At 35.3% G+C, this 17364-nt stretch overlaps 1 protein-coding gene across 1 annotated transcript; it reads right to left on the bottom strand.

The window, feature by feature from the left end:
* Positions 1 to 1633: 1633 nt before the first annotated feature.
* On the bottom strand, positions 1634 to 15425 carry LOC130800106 (uncharacterized). Its single transcript, XM_057663458.1, has 19 exons — positions 14041 to 15425; positions 12974 to 13471; positions 12445 to 12564; positions 11754 to 11890; positions 10981 to 11191; positions 10649 to 10886; positions 10354 to 10504; positions 9236 to 9546; positions 8802 to 8866; positions 8557 to 8641; positions 7943 to 7953; positions 5724 to 7028; positions 4335 to 4817; positions 4068 to 4187; positions 3487 to 3623; positions 3131 to 3341; positions 2785 to 3022; positions 2290 to 2440; positions 1634 to 2058 (listed from the first exon to the last, which is right to left on the bottom strand). Exons 1-19 carry the CDS (start codon positions 15290 to 15292, stop codon positions 1753 to 1755), a joined length of 6030 nt encoding a protein of 2009 aa, XP_057519441.1. The 5' UTR covers positions 15293 to 15425; the 3' UTR covers positions 1634 to 1752.
* Between the last annotated feature and the right edge of the window lie 1939 nt (positions 15426 to 17364).

Genomic DNA, 17364 nt, shown 5'->3' with positions numbered 1-17364 from the left:
TTTAATGCAAATTTTAAACTTTAATATCTCTAAATACATATAATAAAAATTATAAAAAATACATAGTAAAAAAGTATACATTAAGACAAATCTAACGAGATCTCGAATGATTTGTCTAATTGAGGTTGAAAAATAAAAAAACTTCAACTTTGGTGTTCTTTAAAACTTGATTCTCAAAATGGTGTTCATACTATAAGCTACATTTTTTTGGTTTGGTAATTCCAAACCTGCAAGAGGATAAAGCTATTTTGTCAAGCAAATATATGCGTTAAACCAATTAGAGAAATCCCACAAGTCTTACAGAAAGAGTAGAATATTAAAAAAAAAAATTTTAAATACAACAAAAAATCTCAATCAAATCCAAAAATCAAAATCAATAAAGATATTTGTCAAAAATAGTGTATCCTTGTGATCTGTTGTTAGTATCATTCTTGTGATCTATCATGGAAAATCAAGTGAGTTTTCAATGTAAAAAATAATACATTAAAAATGCAAATCCCTAATTTTACAATGACAACCATTATATTAAAATAAAGAACAATAAAAAAAAGAGTTGGAAATATGTAAATTACACTCCAATGCACAATGAAAAAAAAAATCTCAATTAAAACAGTGGATTTAGACTGCGGTGATTGATATAGATGACGGCTGTGGTGGGAAGTCGGCCGTTAGCGTGGATGGTGGTTGTCATCAGTCTCTTCAAGTCACTCGTCGTCAGTTTTACAAATGTTTAGTTTAAGGGTTTGAGAAAATAATTAGGCTTGCTGTTGGAATTGAAGTTAATTTAATTTTGATTTAGTTTTATTTGGAAGAGAATTAAGAGGTGTGGAACTTCCCAAAACTCAAATAGATTTAATTAATTTTTTGCTTAACGTATGCTAGTTTGAGAAATAAATTTCGGTGAATCTCAAATTGGGAATTTTTTTATTTTTCAAAACTACTTGTGCAAATCATTCTGAGATGATAAATTTTATCTTCTAAATATGTGTCAAAAACATTAATTAAATTTCTCTCTATTTGAAGTGGAATATTTCAAATGAAAAGAATATTAAATAAGGGAGGAAGTATAATTTTTGTGGTTCAAAGAGAAAAGCCAAAAACTTAATCGACTTTTAAGGTGTTAAATCGACTCGAATTTGGTTAGTTATCACAACTGGGTGAATGAGATGGAGTATTATTATGCTTGATTTTGAAGAGCTACTCAAATTAGAGAAATGATGCTCAGTTAATTTTAGATCACGGGTTCTTGTGTGAGGAGGGTATGTGCCGCATCCACACTTTTAGCCCAAAAAGGCTCTCGTATGAAAGGCGTATTAGAGTATATATAACATATACTGCTTTTAGTTTAGTTGGTCCATTAACGATATAGTGCCAAATAACCAATAAATTAAATCCTTATTGATATGATTTTCTTTTACTTGCCCTTTTCATTTCATTTCTTTTTAATCTTCATTTTCATTTGGAATGCTATCATCTTGCCAAGTTAAATTGTTTAATCCATGGATTCAGATGAAGTTAAGCTTAAATGTTTTGGTGTGGCCTTACAAATTACCATTCAAGTGAAGTACATCTGGTTATCTTCTGTATTAGTGTACTGTTATCAAATGTGTCTCATATTTGAGTGTAGATTGAGTTGATGTTAGTTGCACATTTTAATAGTTAAAAAACATTTATCGATAATACATTATAGTTACAACATGAGAAAACAGAGGGAGTAATTGTTAACATTCAACACGAGAAAAATGTGATTTATTAACGGCCTAATGTAGATACTGTCAGAATTTCCTGCACACAAGAATCCAGTCCACTGGAAGAAGAAGCAATCTCAGGTAATGGCTTCCTATTCATGAATGCTGGTTGCTTAGCAAGCGGAAGACTCACATTTTCACCGCTCAGCATATGAACTATGGTCGACATCGAGGGGCGATCACTTGGGTCCTCTTGTACGCACAACAACCCAATATGAAGGCACTTCACAACTTCTGATGTTATGCAAGATTCCTTCAGTTTTGTGTCCATCAATTCCAATCCTTTTTTCTCGTTCCACAATTTCCAGGCCTAAAAAGTATTAAATCAGTATGTAATGTTAGAAATACGTCACTGGAATAATGGGTTGTATCATCCTAATACTCGTGGGCTTGTGGGCCCCTTCCCTTGAGTGCCCCGTGGGTATGTCCACATAAATGGGCCCACAGAGTGAATATGTGACGAATATCAGGGACTAACATGTAACGATGTCTAACAATGTATACATATGGATTATGGAACTTTATTTATAGAGATACTTACATGTCCTAGCAGACTAAGACCATGCTCAAGCATAAAGATCCTAGAATTTCTTCTACCACTTATAGTCTCCAATATGACCACACCATAGCTAAAAACATCAGACTTAACTGAAAATATTCCGTCAGATGCATACTCAGGAGACATGTAACCGCTGAATCAAAGGAGCGACAAAGGATTAGTACAAAAACTATTCACGTGTAACATGACTAGAACTGATCTATTATCTTTTGGGATTATTAAGGCTTTGACACTGTGGTTGTAGTTGTTGGAAAATAACCCACATGTGATGCCACATCTAAGAATTAGAGAGACGTTGACTAATGTATATACTTGATGGGCTACTGCTTCTAATACCAATTGGTTTTAGGATGGAACCTCATCAGGTTTATGTGTTGTTAACTCTTCTCTTATGTGGGTCTTGTTGTGTCAAGCCCATTAACAAATTTATCAATACTGACCATAAAAAGTGAAGAGTGACATGCTCATCGTACTTACTATGTTCCGACTATTCTACAAGTGCTTGCTTCAGTTTCTTTTCCTCCTACAATCTTTGCTATGCCAAAGTCTGAAATTTTCGGAATGAGATCAATATCAAGTAAAATGTTGCTTGGCTTTAGATCTCGATGAATAATTCTGAGCCTTGAGTCTTGGTGAAGATAAAGAAGGCCTCGAGCGATTCCCACAATGATGTCAAAACGCTTCTTCCAATCCAATATGACCAATTGTTGTTCATCTTCTTGCAAGATATAGATAAATTAAAGTACTACTCCTAATTTCAGTTCATTTAGTCCAACAAAATGGTTACCTATGCACAAGGTAAAAGTTTTGATGTGTGACTGACCAAATAAACAAGAGTCTAGGCTTCCATTAACCATGTGTTCATAGATCAAAATCTTCTCGTCTGCTTTCATGCAATACCCGATAAGTTTTACAAGGTTGCGATGCTGAAGCTTGGCAATTAACTTGACCTCGGTCCTAAATTCTTCGACACCTTGTGCTGATACATTTGATAGCCTTTTCACAGCTATTTCCTGCCCATCTGCAAGCTTTCCCTGAATGTGTTCCTCGAAATGTTAGATCATCAAGCATAAAAGTTTTACAAAGTTGAGGCCCCCACACCCTCTGACACGAGAGCCCAGACCCCAGTATATGTTATACACTTTATCAGAGTATCTTAACTAGATTAAGAATCATTACCTTGTATACAGAACCAAATCCTCCAGTTCCGAGCTTATTTGCATCTGCAAAGTTGTTTGTAGCATATATTACATTTTCCCAGTCCAAAAAAGGCACATCTATGCCTTCAGTATCATCTCTGTTGAATTCCAGTAAACCTGTTATAATGTTTAAATTACTATGTAATCAGTCAAAAGTCATAATTCCTTGCTTAAGATGGAGGAATGATGTGCAGAAAGCCATTAGATCGTCAAAAATTTGCTATTGAACAAAATGGATGATTTCGGGTGTGTTTGGTTAATGGTTTTTAGTTTGGCCTTTTGAATTTTGGCTTTTTGGTGGGTGAAATAGTCAAGACGAAGTGTGTAAATGGCAAGCCAAAATCAAAAAACTATCATGAGTAAGTTTTTCATTGGGGCGTTTTGATCCACTTTTCTCTAACAAACAACCAACAACGAAATTTAACAAATATTTCTATAACAATTAGCTTAAACAATCGGCACAGCTGGTCAAACCAACCAATAGCTCCAGCCAACAGTCATTTGCCAAATAGACCTGACCTATTTCTCACTAAGCAACACGTAGAAACAAATGATACTTACCATCTCCTGTACCCATTCTTCTTTTCCTTTTACGATACACAAAGAATGCGCTACACACAAGAATTATTGCTAATGCAACAGCAACACAAGGAAGCACAACCTTGAGAGGAAAAAGCACTTCTATGGAACAAATGACAAACATTGTTAGAAATTGATAAAAATAGCGGATATACAATTACCAGCATAACTTCTTTTCAGAGCTATCGCTCCAATAAACAAAATATTCTCGAGACTCTAGAAGAACGTATAAAGAATTTAGTCTCTTACCTCTAGTACATTCGAGCTTCGACCCATTCCAACGAAACATTGATCTACAAATGCACCTATGCTGACCATCATCACTAGCTTTGCAAGTGGTGTGGGGCCAGCGGTTACAATCGGAGGATGAACTACAAGTAGGTCCTTGCGGCGTTTGCCAGGCTATGTCAATCTCGATAAAAGGCTCGACAGCCTGAATAAGAGGTTGGTCCTTAACAACTTTGCAAGTCTTCAAAATAAATGGTGAGGAGTTTTTCAAGTATATGTATGCCATGTCACAACTATTGTGCATGATTTGAATGGTAAACTCTTGTGTGTTTGTATCTATTAAGGTGACATTAAAGTAATTACTTTTAGCTGAGAAGTAAACTTGGCCTGTTTCTGCGTTGCAGTGAAACTTAAAGTAAGATGGATCTCCACAATTTTTCCCTGTGCTTAGGGGATAAGGAATGATGAAAGCTCCACAAGGATCGCATCCTCTCGAAGTTGGATCTGTCATAGAAGAATAAAGTTCAATAGTTAGTTTCTCCACGCATGGGGGATTACTTCAACCTCACATATAAGCGTGGGTATGAGCAATTGTAAGTTTATATTTTTTCTCTCAAAATGTAAATGTTAGAGCAAGCGCCAAATCACCCACATGTGGAGGGTCTTCGGGATGCCATGATGAGGGTTCAACGAAGAACAAAAGCAAGGCAGCTGGCTTCTGACTTGGGCACTCGACTGGTCGAGCCATGGTGGCTCGGACGAGCTACAAAGCTGCTACAATCCAGTAGCTACTGCTCGGTCGAGCGGCTCTTCAGAGGGCAAACTGATGCGTATTCTGTTTTGTTGCGGGATTTGTTTAGGCTTTAAGCTATTGGTCTTAGGGCTTCTAATATGTGCTAGGCTATATAAGAGAGCCTTAGAACATCACTAGAAGCAAGGGGAGAGTGATGCTAATACACTAGAGAGAGTTAGGGTTTGAGAACCAAGAGAGCTTTCTTCTTCATTGTATTAGTTTATGGGTGATTACCATTGTTGAATGAAAATCACTATCTTGAGAGCTTGTTCTCAAGTGTGTTTGGTTAGTCATTAATGTATTGTTGAATAGATTAATGAAAATAATCATCTTTTGAGGGGAGGTATCATTAGATACCTCATAAACACATTGTTGTTGTTCTCTTGTTTATGCTCTGTTTTTCTACTCATCTTCTACTCATAATTCTACCATTGTCGAGTCCGAGCCATTCTCTTTTAGTAAACAACAACCGTGCATACTAGCTTATAGTTACATATTATTTGGTCCCATGAAAAGTAGTTGCTTTGTGAAATTTTGGTCACTAAGGCCTTGTTCTTTAAGTCCTATTGCAGAATATAAGTGTAAAACAAAAAAGTACAGCAGCACAAGGGAAATACCTATATCATAACGCGTTGTGCGAACAAAAACTGTAATTCCATCTGGAGAATCCATCTGCAAGTTAGTAAGTTCGTTACTCCATACTAAACATCTCTTTTCGCTTGCATTTCTTGATCCCGAACAATCAAAACCATAGGCGTAAGCTACACAATTCGGATCATTAATACAACTAGCAGTACAGTTTTCTTCGGTAGATACAGAACAGGTCGAGTTTCCCACAACAATCATAGGCAATTTCAAGAAAATGTCGTTCAAGCTATCATTCCTAGTATTTGGAAGTCCAGATATCGGAGAACACCCTTTGTACTGTTCCTTAAAACCAGGCAAACACTGGCACAAATCAGTTTTACTATTGCAACTGCCAAAATTTGGACATATATTATGCAAACTACACCTATCCTTTGGTACTGACCATTTCAAAGACCAGCCTAAATCACTTTCCTGTATCCAAAACTGAATCTGCCCTGTGGAGTTCATCACTAGCCGTGCATGATTTTGAAGCGAGGAATTGGAAGTTTTATCGAACAACAACCCAGATAATGCTAATGTATTCTTGTCAAATTGGGTTGTTATGCTTTGCCAATACGAATGTCCACTTTTGACAACTTCCCATCCATTTATCAACCCAACTTGTTGCCTAAATGTAAAATATCCTTTTGCAGGATTGTTATGGTTCAACCAAGATGTTAAATTTAAGTTGAATGAAAGATCTAACAATCCATATGTACTCATCCCCGAGAGAAATGTGTCAGTTAGGTGCTCGAAGCTTTGCCACAAGATTGGATTTCCTCCTCTCGAGTCTGGTCTATCATACAAAACTAAGTTTCCACTATCACGCAGACACAGTCTTGATCCAACAGTTCCATTAGATATCGGATGAGCTCTATTATGAAAGGGCTCATTGGGAGTGGTCTTGTTCGAGTTCTTAGACCCCATGGTTGACCAATAAGTAGAACCTTTTCCATCCAAAATCATGGCATGACCATCTTTAACTACAAGGGAGCCATTAGAGTCCCTTAGAGGTTTCTCTCTATTAGCAACCCACACAACTATCTTGGGTTCGGACTGATTACAATACCATATGCCCCAGTATATACTGTTTTTGATCTTCTCATCTGGGGTGAAATACCCAAACTGAAACACTCCACCAGGAGATTTTAGTGAATTGTCATTAGAAGCTTCTTCCAAGCAGTCAGTAACAGCAGAAACTTCTACCAAACATTGAAGTATAGTTACGAATAGCACCAAGAAGAAAATGGTATAACATAGGCACATCATGGAGCTACTAAGAATGAAAAAGTATCATCAGATTGGAAAACTGTCAGAGTACAGTTTTTAGCTTTACAATAAACCAAAGAAAAAGGCAGGCATTATCTGACACCACTAAAAGACACATTGCAAATTGTGGAAATATTACACTAAGTCTTATGTTAGTCAGATTTTTCATTTTACCTCAAGTACCGCTATCAGTTCCTCGACACTTCAACATGAATACGACCTTTTGACACTTGAAAATGTACCCATGTCCGATATTAGACTATTTTACCAATTACCATACATTTTGATATTATTTTGCTAAAAAATCCAAAATAGATGAATTAAAACTTAGAAAAGTCGAATGGTTATGGTCCCAACTTGTGTAGTGTAGTACAGAACTCTCAGTGTAATAATGAGAAAACATCTATTACTAGTCATATCAGTTGACTCAAGCGTTTACTACCAATTAGCAAAACACAAAATATCTATAGTGGAATCCAAATGCACATACAACAAACATACATTTATATAATGCAAAATTTATAACTTTTATTATATGAACAAAAGAAAAGCACCCATAAATTTAGTAAAACAAGAAAAAAAAGAGATATAGTAAGTAGTAAAATGTAATTTGCTAGTTAGTTCACCTTTTGAATTTGCAATTCGCTCAAAATGGTTTAAAAATAGCCTAAAACAGAACATAACTCGCTTTTTTGATTCGCAATTCATGAGGCGATTAGTGAATTATGTGATATTGAGTGTAAGTAAGCATATTGTGCAGCTACTGATAATTGCCATGACAAATACAAGTGTGAACTTAAACCATCACACCCCTCAACTTAAGTCTCAGAATGCTTCTCTAAGCCTTTAAGGAAGCTGCACATATGAATCATTTACACAAAAAGAAATGTTTCTTTGGTCATTAAACCATCAAGGTCTCAGCATCCTTGCTAAATCTTACCACCAGAAAACCTATATCAGTAATCAGACAATTGGAAATATAACAAAAAATTATCGAGAATCAGGTCTTGTCTCAATTGGAGCAAGTATCGCTTTTTCCAACAAAGGTCCTAGAATCGAATCTCACCTAGCCAGATCATGAATTTGAATTATTGAATACTCCTATGTCCCTTTAAGTTTGCTACCAAGAGGTGGCTGATATTAAATTGTGTGAATGATATTGAAAAAGAGAAGAAATGTGCGAATGAGAATAAAAAAAGCGGTGGGGGACCATTTCCATAAAAGTAAAAATAGCAAACTACGTGGTAGAGACAAAAAGTAGGGAATGTAGCAAATTCAGAAGGACGAAAAGTATTGATGAACAGCCAAGTAGAGAAAACACAATGCAGTTACACTTTGATTTAGTTGTCCCATCTAAATGCAAGGAATAAAAGCTAGTACATGATGAACTTCTAGATAACGTTTGCAATCAAGAGTTTAACCGAAACAATCTCTTCGTTAATACAAGGATAGTAATACATACATCCGACTTTAGTGTCGTTGATGGTCATTTCTAATAGTATCAATTTCACATTCAGCTGCTAAGCAATTTTCTCCATTCTATCCTGCAGCAACCTTTGATACTTTGGCTTCAGCCTGCAGCTACAACAATTGCAAGAAATCCTGCTATTTGGTACAGAAACCTCAACTTTATTCTTTTCTAGATACATTGTTTCATTAACTATTTGATACTACCTCAAATTTTTAAGACTTCGGCATTATTGTTGTTGCAGCGTTTTACCAAAATAGGAACTTACTTGGACTGAATAGGAACTTTAGTTTTTCTTCTGAGCCTTGTCAACATTTTACATCCTTCAAACCTCTGAATTCGGACTGCTGTGCCATGTGGTTCTTGTCAATAAACCAACTTAACGAAAAGTTCAAGCTGATAGTTGTTGCACCATGATATGATACATACTCTATCACGCCCCCTCAAACGGGAGCCTTTGGGCTAGAAACGAAAGCTGAATAGAGGCTTTATTGTCTCTAGTCAAGAAGATTCTGATCTTTCTACTTGCTCATTCCTTGAGATAAGTTGACAGGTACTGTGTGCCTGTCCTCATCTTTATAAAAAAATGTATATACTCCCCATGTAATTTGCTTTAAAGACAAAAATACACATAGTTCTATGAAACATTCGTCATTGTCGCACAAAAATACAGGTTCCCTGTGCAATGAAGAATTATATAATTGCAGTTCTTTTAGAACCTACATCAGCAAAATATCTACAACTTCAAATTATTGTAATGTCATTTATCGGCCTACAGTCGATACAGTGATCAAATTACTAAAGAAGCTGGAACCTCCTAGACTGGAAGTTGAGGCAGCAGTCTCAGACGAACTCCTCGAAAAGAAAACTGGTTTTTTCGGAAGTAAATGATATGCAGTACTTTCGCTGCTCAGCATGAGGATTACAGTTGACATAGATGGACGATCAGCAGGTTCATCTTGCACACAAAGCAATCCAACATGGATACACTTCAAGACTTCAGTGTGGTTACATGATTCTTTAAGTGATGGGTCTATGAGTTCTAATGCTCTGTCTTCATTCCATAATCTCCATGCCTATATCATCACATCATATCAGATTCTAGCAAGTTAAATTGATCCAGAACTAAGATTGAGCAGAGAATTTGTCTATCAGCCATCTATTTTGATGGGGCCAAAGAGTCTTTTATCGAGGGTAAAGATAGAGAATCCAATACAGGCAAGTGGAAAAGGCAACCACTAGGCCCAACTCGTGATTCTTAGGGCCAAACTCGAAAGATATATAATTATTTGGTTTCAGATCATAGTGGAAAATGTTAAATTGGCTTGTTAAATCATTTGCACTTTTTATTTATGAGAAGATGTAGATGATATTTGGTACTTCAATCGGAAACAACCTCTTTGTTATCATTAACAAGAATAAAGTTGTGTATATCCGAAGGCCAAATCCTACTCTATGTGAAAGTCACTTAATGACATTGGAGTAATGGAATGTTGTTGTAGCCAACCCTTTTTAATGCCCATTTCAATACTGTAAGGGGTGGGAAAATGAGGCACAGCCTACAGCCAGCTCCAATCAAGGATTACCCACCTGACCCGAGCATGAAAATAAAGCTAAATCAACATGTTCATCAAGGCAAACACAATATCGATTATGACCTGACCAAGAAACCAACCCGATGACCCAAACTTTCCACCTCTAGAGTCTAGACAAACGGTCTGACCACTTATCTTTTTATATTATGTTATTTGTTACGAAAGTATTATGTTATATACTGCTCATTTTAAACACCAGTTTATCAACTTTATATTTTCTAGAAACCTATGAGACAATTATAGCCACTACACTCTGAAGAAGAGAGTTAAAAGAAGATGAATACATACATGACCAATTAGACCCAAACCCAGCTCAAGCATTGTTGATCTTGAATTCCTTCTACCACTTATAGTCTCCAATACAACCACACCAAAGCTGAAAACATCCGACTTGAAAGAAAAGAATCCTTCACATGCATACTCAGGAGACATATAACCACTGCAAAAAGAGCGAATCAGTAGATACTACAGTTGGTTTATCATGAGTGTTAGAGTATATAATATAACGTAGGGCCTCAACTATCAGCTTAAGCTTTTGGTTGAGTTGGTTCCTTGACAATGAGATAGCACATTTCTTACTTACTAAGTTCCAACAACTTTGCTTGTAGTTGCCTCTGCTTCTTTCCCTCCAACAATCCTTGCTATACCAAAGTCCGAAATTTTTGGATTGAGATCCTCATCAAGTAAAATGTTGCTTGGTTTCAGGTCACGATGAACAACTCTAAGCCTCGAGTCTTGGTGAAGATAAACAAGGCCTCTAGCTATTCCGAAGATGATGTCAAAACGCTTCCCCCAGTCCAAGTAGACAGAAAAAGTTTGATCTTGCAAGATATTACACAACAATTTGTAACATGTCAAAATAAAATAACTGTATTGCTAATAGCCAAGCAACAGTGTCAAGAATTGGAGACTTACCAAATAAACATGAGTCCAGGCTTCCATTAGGCATGTATTCGTAGACTAAAATGTTCTCATCGGATTTCACACAATATCCTAGAAGTCTTACAAGGTTACGATGCTGGAGTTTGGCAATCAATACAACCTCAGTCCTAAATTCTGCAACACCTTGATTTGACACAGTTGATAACCTTTTCACAGCAATGTCCCTTCCATCTGGGAGCTTTCCCTAAAATGTAACAACAGTTCTTTAAAAAGCTTGCTAAGAAGGTACGACTATTCAATTGTTTTCCATAAGGTTAGTTAACTAAGTTATTTGTTAATTAATATCACAAAATATTACTCATGCTAAAGTAAGTTCCTCCAGTCAAAAAAGTATAAATTTAGTCTTCGTAATGTACTATTTGTTTTCTGTTCCATTCTCGGTGGGGTCAAATTTTTATAGTTTTCTCATTTCATATCATAATGGATCAGAGTAAACATGGCTCATTAAATTTTTATCTGAAGTGAAAAAGAGGCTTTTCTATCAAGGGTTAATCGGAAACAACCTTTTGTTATTACAACGGTAAGGTTGTGTCATTGTATACATCTAAGCCCTCAAATCCCGCTTAAGTGGGAGTTTAGACGGAAGCCCATGACGACATTAGTATGATGAAGATGTATATACTCTCATTTGCCAAGATATGCTCCAATAGTCCAATTGGTGTATAGGGTTGAGGTTAACATAATGAAATGTAAAACAACTACTAAAGGAAACACCAGAAGATAAGTGTATCATAAACATTATTTACCCTGTACACGGAACCAAATCCTCCTGTTCCAAGCTTATTTTCATCTGCAAAAATGTTCGTAGCAGCAAGTATGCTTCCCCAGCTGAAAAATGGGATATCTAAACCTTCAGTTTCATCTTCCCTGAAGTTAATAGAGCCTGTAACATTGTTGACATTACTCAGCATTCTTAGCAGTTTATTGATATACAGGAATGCAGCTCAGAAAACATGACCCAATTTTCAGATGCTTTCACTAATTGCATTAGCATGCCTTGCAACAGTGGTGCAAAATCAAGGCCACATCATAATCTCATATCATATTGGATCATATTGGCAGCGTCTCATAAGTTTTCAAATCTACTGAATTGATAATACCCACTGTAACATCATTCGCTGGCTAATTTGCTTTTTGAATTCGTGATTCACTATTATGCCCAAGAATAACCCAAAACTGACCACAATTCTCTTTTTTTATTTGCGATTAGCGAGCAGATTAGAGAATCATGTGACATTGAATTACTATCTATGTCTTCAAGTGTGAAAAATCACATTTTAGGGTCAGTTCAAGGGATATTTCATAGTCTCGGTCAATATTTAGTGGTACGACAATCGTATAATCCTTTACCGCAGTTACGACCAAAACCATAATTTTGCACTATGCTTGCAATACAGCAAATATGACTAACAAGTAATAAGTGTAGAACCTATTTACCTTTCTTCTCAGCAATCCTCCTCTTACGCTTTTGACAAATAAGGAATGCGCCAAATAGAAGAAGAATAACTGCTAGCACAGCAGCTATGCATGCAAATACAACCTTGAGATGGGAAGGCACTTCATTGGGAAAAAAAAATGAAACAATGCTCAAGTATTAATACTATGACAGTCTCAAAAAACAGGTGCTTAAAATTATGTACTTCTTTGTTAAAGAACCAACTCAACCAAAAGCACAAGCTTATGTGATAGGGCATGATAGAATATATACCATAACTTAGCTCTTGGGAAACAAGTATGGGAGCAATGCATGTTATATTTATACATGGTGCCAAATATTCCACTTGAAATGAGGGGTGGATGATATTCAAATCTGTGACTATTTTGTCACGTTGGCTTTTGATATGATGTTAAAGAAATAAGGAACCAATTCAACCAAAAACTTAAGCCGATGGTTTTAGCCCCTGGATATGTTATATGCGCTATCAGTTTTTCAAGGATTGAAATATCTATGAACTAAGCATCTAACCTCTGACACAATTCAAATTTGAGCCATCCCAATGAAAATTTGATCTACACATGCACCTCCTTTCACCTCCTTTAGTAGCTTTGCAAGAAGTTTCAGGCCAAGAAAAACAGTCTGAAATTGTACTGCAACTGGGTTCTGGTGGTGGTTGCCAACCTATGTCAACTTCTATAAAAGGCTGTCCTAGTTGAATAAAAGGATTATCCTTAAAAATGGTGCAATTTTTGATATAGAATGGCAAGTGACTGTTGGGTGACAAAACAAATGAGTTTAAATATTCACTGTGACAACTATTGGCCTGCATGACTTGGATGGTAAAGTTATTTGGATTGATTAATGTAACTCTGAAAGTCCTTGTGCCACTTGAGAAGTTAACCTGCCCTGTCTCTGAATTGCAGTGAAGATTTCTGTATGAGGAATCTCCACAATTTGTTCCATTTGTACTAAGGGGGTAAGTAATTGCATAAGCTCCACAAGGCTTGCAGTGTCTTGATGATGATTCTGGTACAACAGAACAACAAACTTATAAGCACCAAACTATTGTCTATCCGCTTTGGCAGGATTCTAGGGATCGGATGTATGCAACCCTACCCTTGTAAAAACAAACCCATTATGAAACTTTTCCCGATTGACTAATAAACATGTGAAATTCCAAATGATGTTTTTACAAGGAATCAGAATTGTTTTTACAAGGGATCAGATTTATGCAACCTTACCCTTGTAAAAAGAAGCACCAAGCTTCTTGCCGATTGACTAGTAAACATCATCTGAACTTCACAAATATAATAAAAGTAGTCATGATCTAACGAGTCATCTTACTATAGTCCATTGTAATCCAAATCGAGAGAAGTAAAAACTTCGGCTTCATAAAGAATGAACACCTAACCTTAACTTTCAACTTTCAACTTTCAAGTGATTTTTGAAATCTAAATCACAATTAAAATCGAGCTTATAACCACAAAAAACAATTGATTCATGTCAAACATCAAGTAACATATAACCCAAAAAGTATTCCCAATGACCCTTGGGGTGAAATATGAAGTTAATTAAGGTGCAAGGACTAAGCATACCTATGTTTGAAGATGGAGTGCGGACGAAGATGGTAATCCCTTGAGAATACTCCTCTTGTAAGCCCCCTAGACCAGACCATGTTAAGCACCTCTTCTCTGTAGGACTGTGAGTTCCATTGCAATTAGCAGTACCATAAGAGTAAGCCACACAAGTAATCTCGAAAAGGCATTGATGCTTACAATCCTCTTCTGTGAGTGCATCTTCTTCTATAGATGTACTACAGTCTAATCCTCCCACTTTCATCATAGGCAATCTCATGAATGTATCCGTATTACTATCATGTCTCTCAGCAGGAGCTCCTGATTCTGACACACACCCACCAGAAAAACATCCCAAATTCCAGTCCATTAATGAACTAGGCTTAAATCCTGGCAGACACTTACAAGGCAACCCACTATTATTATTGCAGCTTCCAAAGTTTCCACACACAGCATCAAAACTACACCTATCCTTTGGCTCAACCCAATCAAGCAACCAACTTTCATCAAAACCACGCTTCCAAAACTGAATCTGTCCAGATTGGACAGTGAAGTTCATCACTAATCTTGTGTTGTTTGGAAGAGAGCTTTTTCCATTCACAGCATTCAATAATTTAGATAAAGCAGGTGGAATTTGTGCAGATGGATCAGCTCGGCTGTCCCAATATTTTCTATAACGGTCTTCGTTTATGAACATTCTACCATTGTTTCCTGGTTGTAGCAGAAAGCGAGCAGGCCCTGATGCAGGATTGCTGGGATTTGACCATGAAGTAAGATTTAAGCTCCCATTAATCGTCATCCCTGGAAGAAATGTGTCAGTTGGGTGATCAAAACTTTGCCAAATTATTCGAGTTCCTAGATTTCTATATAAAATCAAGTTTCCAGGATCACTCAAACAAAGTTTTGTTGAATTCACAGATACAACAGGATCAGTTTTCCAATAAGACGAACCATTAGTACCCAACACCTCAGCTATACCGTCTTTTACGACAAGTTTTCCAATGGATTCCAGAGGCTTATCTCTATTAGCAACCCATACAACTATCTTTGGATTAGACTTGTAATACCATATGCCCAGATACCTGTTTTTACTGAAGCTTTTATCAAGATTGAAGAACCCAAGTTCAAAAACTTCACCTGGTGATATCAGAATACTGTTATTAGTATCAAAAATCACAGAACCATCTTCTAAGCAAGCAAGCATGCTATAAATAGTCATAGGAGAACAGATAAAAAGTATGTATAAGAAGGTGGGATAACTTAGAGACAACATGGACAAGATTTAGATTATGATCAGCTTCTAAAATTAAAGTTAAGCTAATATAAAATATGTTTGCTGTATCTTTTGGCTTGATGATAAATATATGGGAGGATTTCAATTTTCAGATATTTAATGTTTGAAAGCTAAGGTAGGTTAGTGAGTTACTGTACTTAAAATTTTGTGTAACACCACTTATTATGAGATGACATAATTGTTAGCTAACTTTGTTAGCCTACTTTCCTCTAATAAACAACCAACGACTAATATTTAATTTTATCAAACATCTTCTTAGACGTGACTTGTTCAGCTAGCTTAAAAGCCAATAAAAAGAGCTAACACTTTCGGTTCGTCAAACAAGTCAACTACAAAAGCCAAAAGCCAACAATCATTTTCTAAACAAAGCCCATTATTAGACTCTTCCTACAAGAGTCAAGCTTTTGCATTTTGTTGGTTGTATTAATGAGAAATCAGCAAAATGAAGACAATTCCACTGTATTCTACACTATATTTGAATTGTCCAACTCAAAAATCAAAGTTAAAGGGGAGGGAAAGTCATCCTTAAACATAACACTTATAGTTATAGGTTTCTTCTCAAAGTAGTACTCCCGAGTCCGTTATAAATTGCTAAAACAATGCAAAAGCTTTAATCCAAAAAATTGAGACCGGCTACATGAACTAATATATTAGTTCAAGTGGTCGTTCACATGCAGTCTCTTTCTAAATTTGTTTTGGTCTTCTACCATCTCAACCTCGAAATCTTAAATTTTCATATCATTTTTACTTTTGCAGTGATCTTCAATCTTGTCCTCGTTTGAAACCTTAAATTTTCATATCATTTTCACTTTTGCCAATCATAAATTTACAAATTTAGATAACTCACATTGCTAAAATCTTATTTAAAATTAAATTGAGAAAAAGAGAGGACTAGGTGAGATTTAATCTCAAGACATTGTCTGAGAAGAGAAGCTACTTACACCAATTGAGTTAAGACTCGACTCTTATTCAAAGTGCCTTGATTATTCAAAGACATGTTCCTAGCTCAAAGCAAATTAATGTAGAATTTTGAATTTTTCAAAGGCTCATAGAAAAGGCAAACATAGACAAATCATTTTGTCTTGATTGGAAAAAGAGAAGACAATGTGTCCCTTTTTCTTATCGGTAGCGTTGTTTGGGATACTGGCACATCGCCACCACTTTTCATTTTATCGCCACCCCCTCATGAAATTACGAATTTGTCCCTGAATATTAAAAAATTACGAATTTGCTGCTAGACATTAAAAAATTACGAATTTGCCGCTGCACTTAAAACTTGCTTAACAAATGTAAATCACACTTAATAACACTATTATCACTTTAATCTCGAACATTTAACCCTATATATATTGAATTTTCAGACGCGTTCTTGTATGATGTACGAATTCAAACACGGTACTATCTCTCTAAAAACTCTTTAAAAACGTTCTTCGATTTTAAACAAGTTGTTAGTTGTAATCGATTAACTATGGCTAATGAAAGCGACTATGAATCGGATTCGGTACGTAATTTTTTCGATTTGAATCGGTGTATTATTTTTTTAAAAAAATGAAATCGCAAAAACTGGGCGATTGAACCACAGTCCAGTCGCATGTTTTGTGCGACTGAACCGTGATTCAGTCGCCCGGTTTTTGCGATTTTATTTTATTTTATTTTTAAATTTTTTTTATTTACATTATTATTTATTTATTATTATTATTATTATTATTATTATTATTATTATTATTATTATTATTATTATTATTATTTGTTTTTATTATTATTATTATTATTATTTATTATTATTATTATTATTATTATTATTATTATTATTATTATTATTATTATTATTATTATTATTATTATTATTATTATTATTATTATTAATTTTTGTTATTATTATTATTTTTATTTTTATTATTAATGTAAGTAATTTATATTATTAACATTACTATTATTTTGTTACTATTTATTTAAATTATTTAAATAATTTAAAATATATGTTATTATTATTATTATTTTCTTATTATTTAATATTAATTTTTTTATTATTATTACAATTACTTTATTAT

This window comes from Amaranthus tricolor, chromosome 14 (assembly GCF_026212465.1).
Source record: "Amaranthus tricolor cultivar Red isolate AtriRed21 chromosome 14, ASM2621246v1, whole genome shotgun sequence".
Classification (NCBI taxonomy): domain Eukaryota; kingdom Viridiplantae; phylum Streptophyta; class Magnoliopsida; order Caryophyllales; family Amaranthaceae; genus Amaranthus; species Amaranthus tricolor.
The sequence above is the reverse complement of the archived record's forward strand: the minus strand, read 5'-3'. Positions and strand labels throughout refer to the sequence as shown.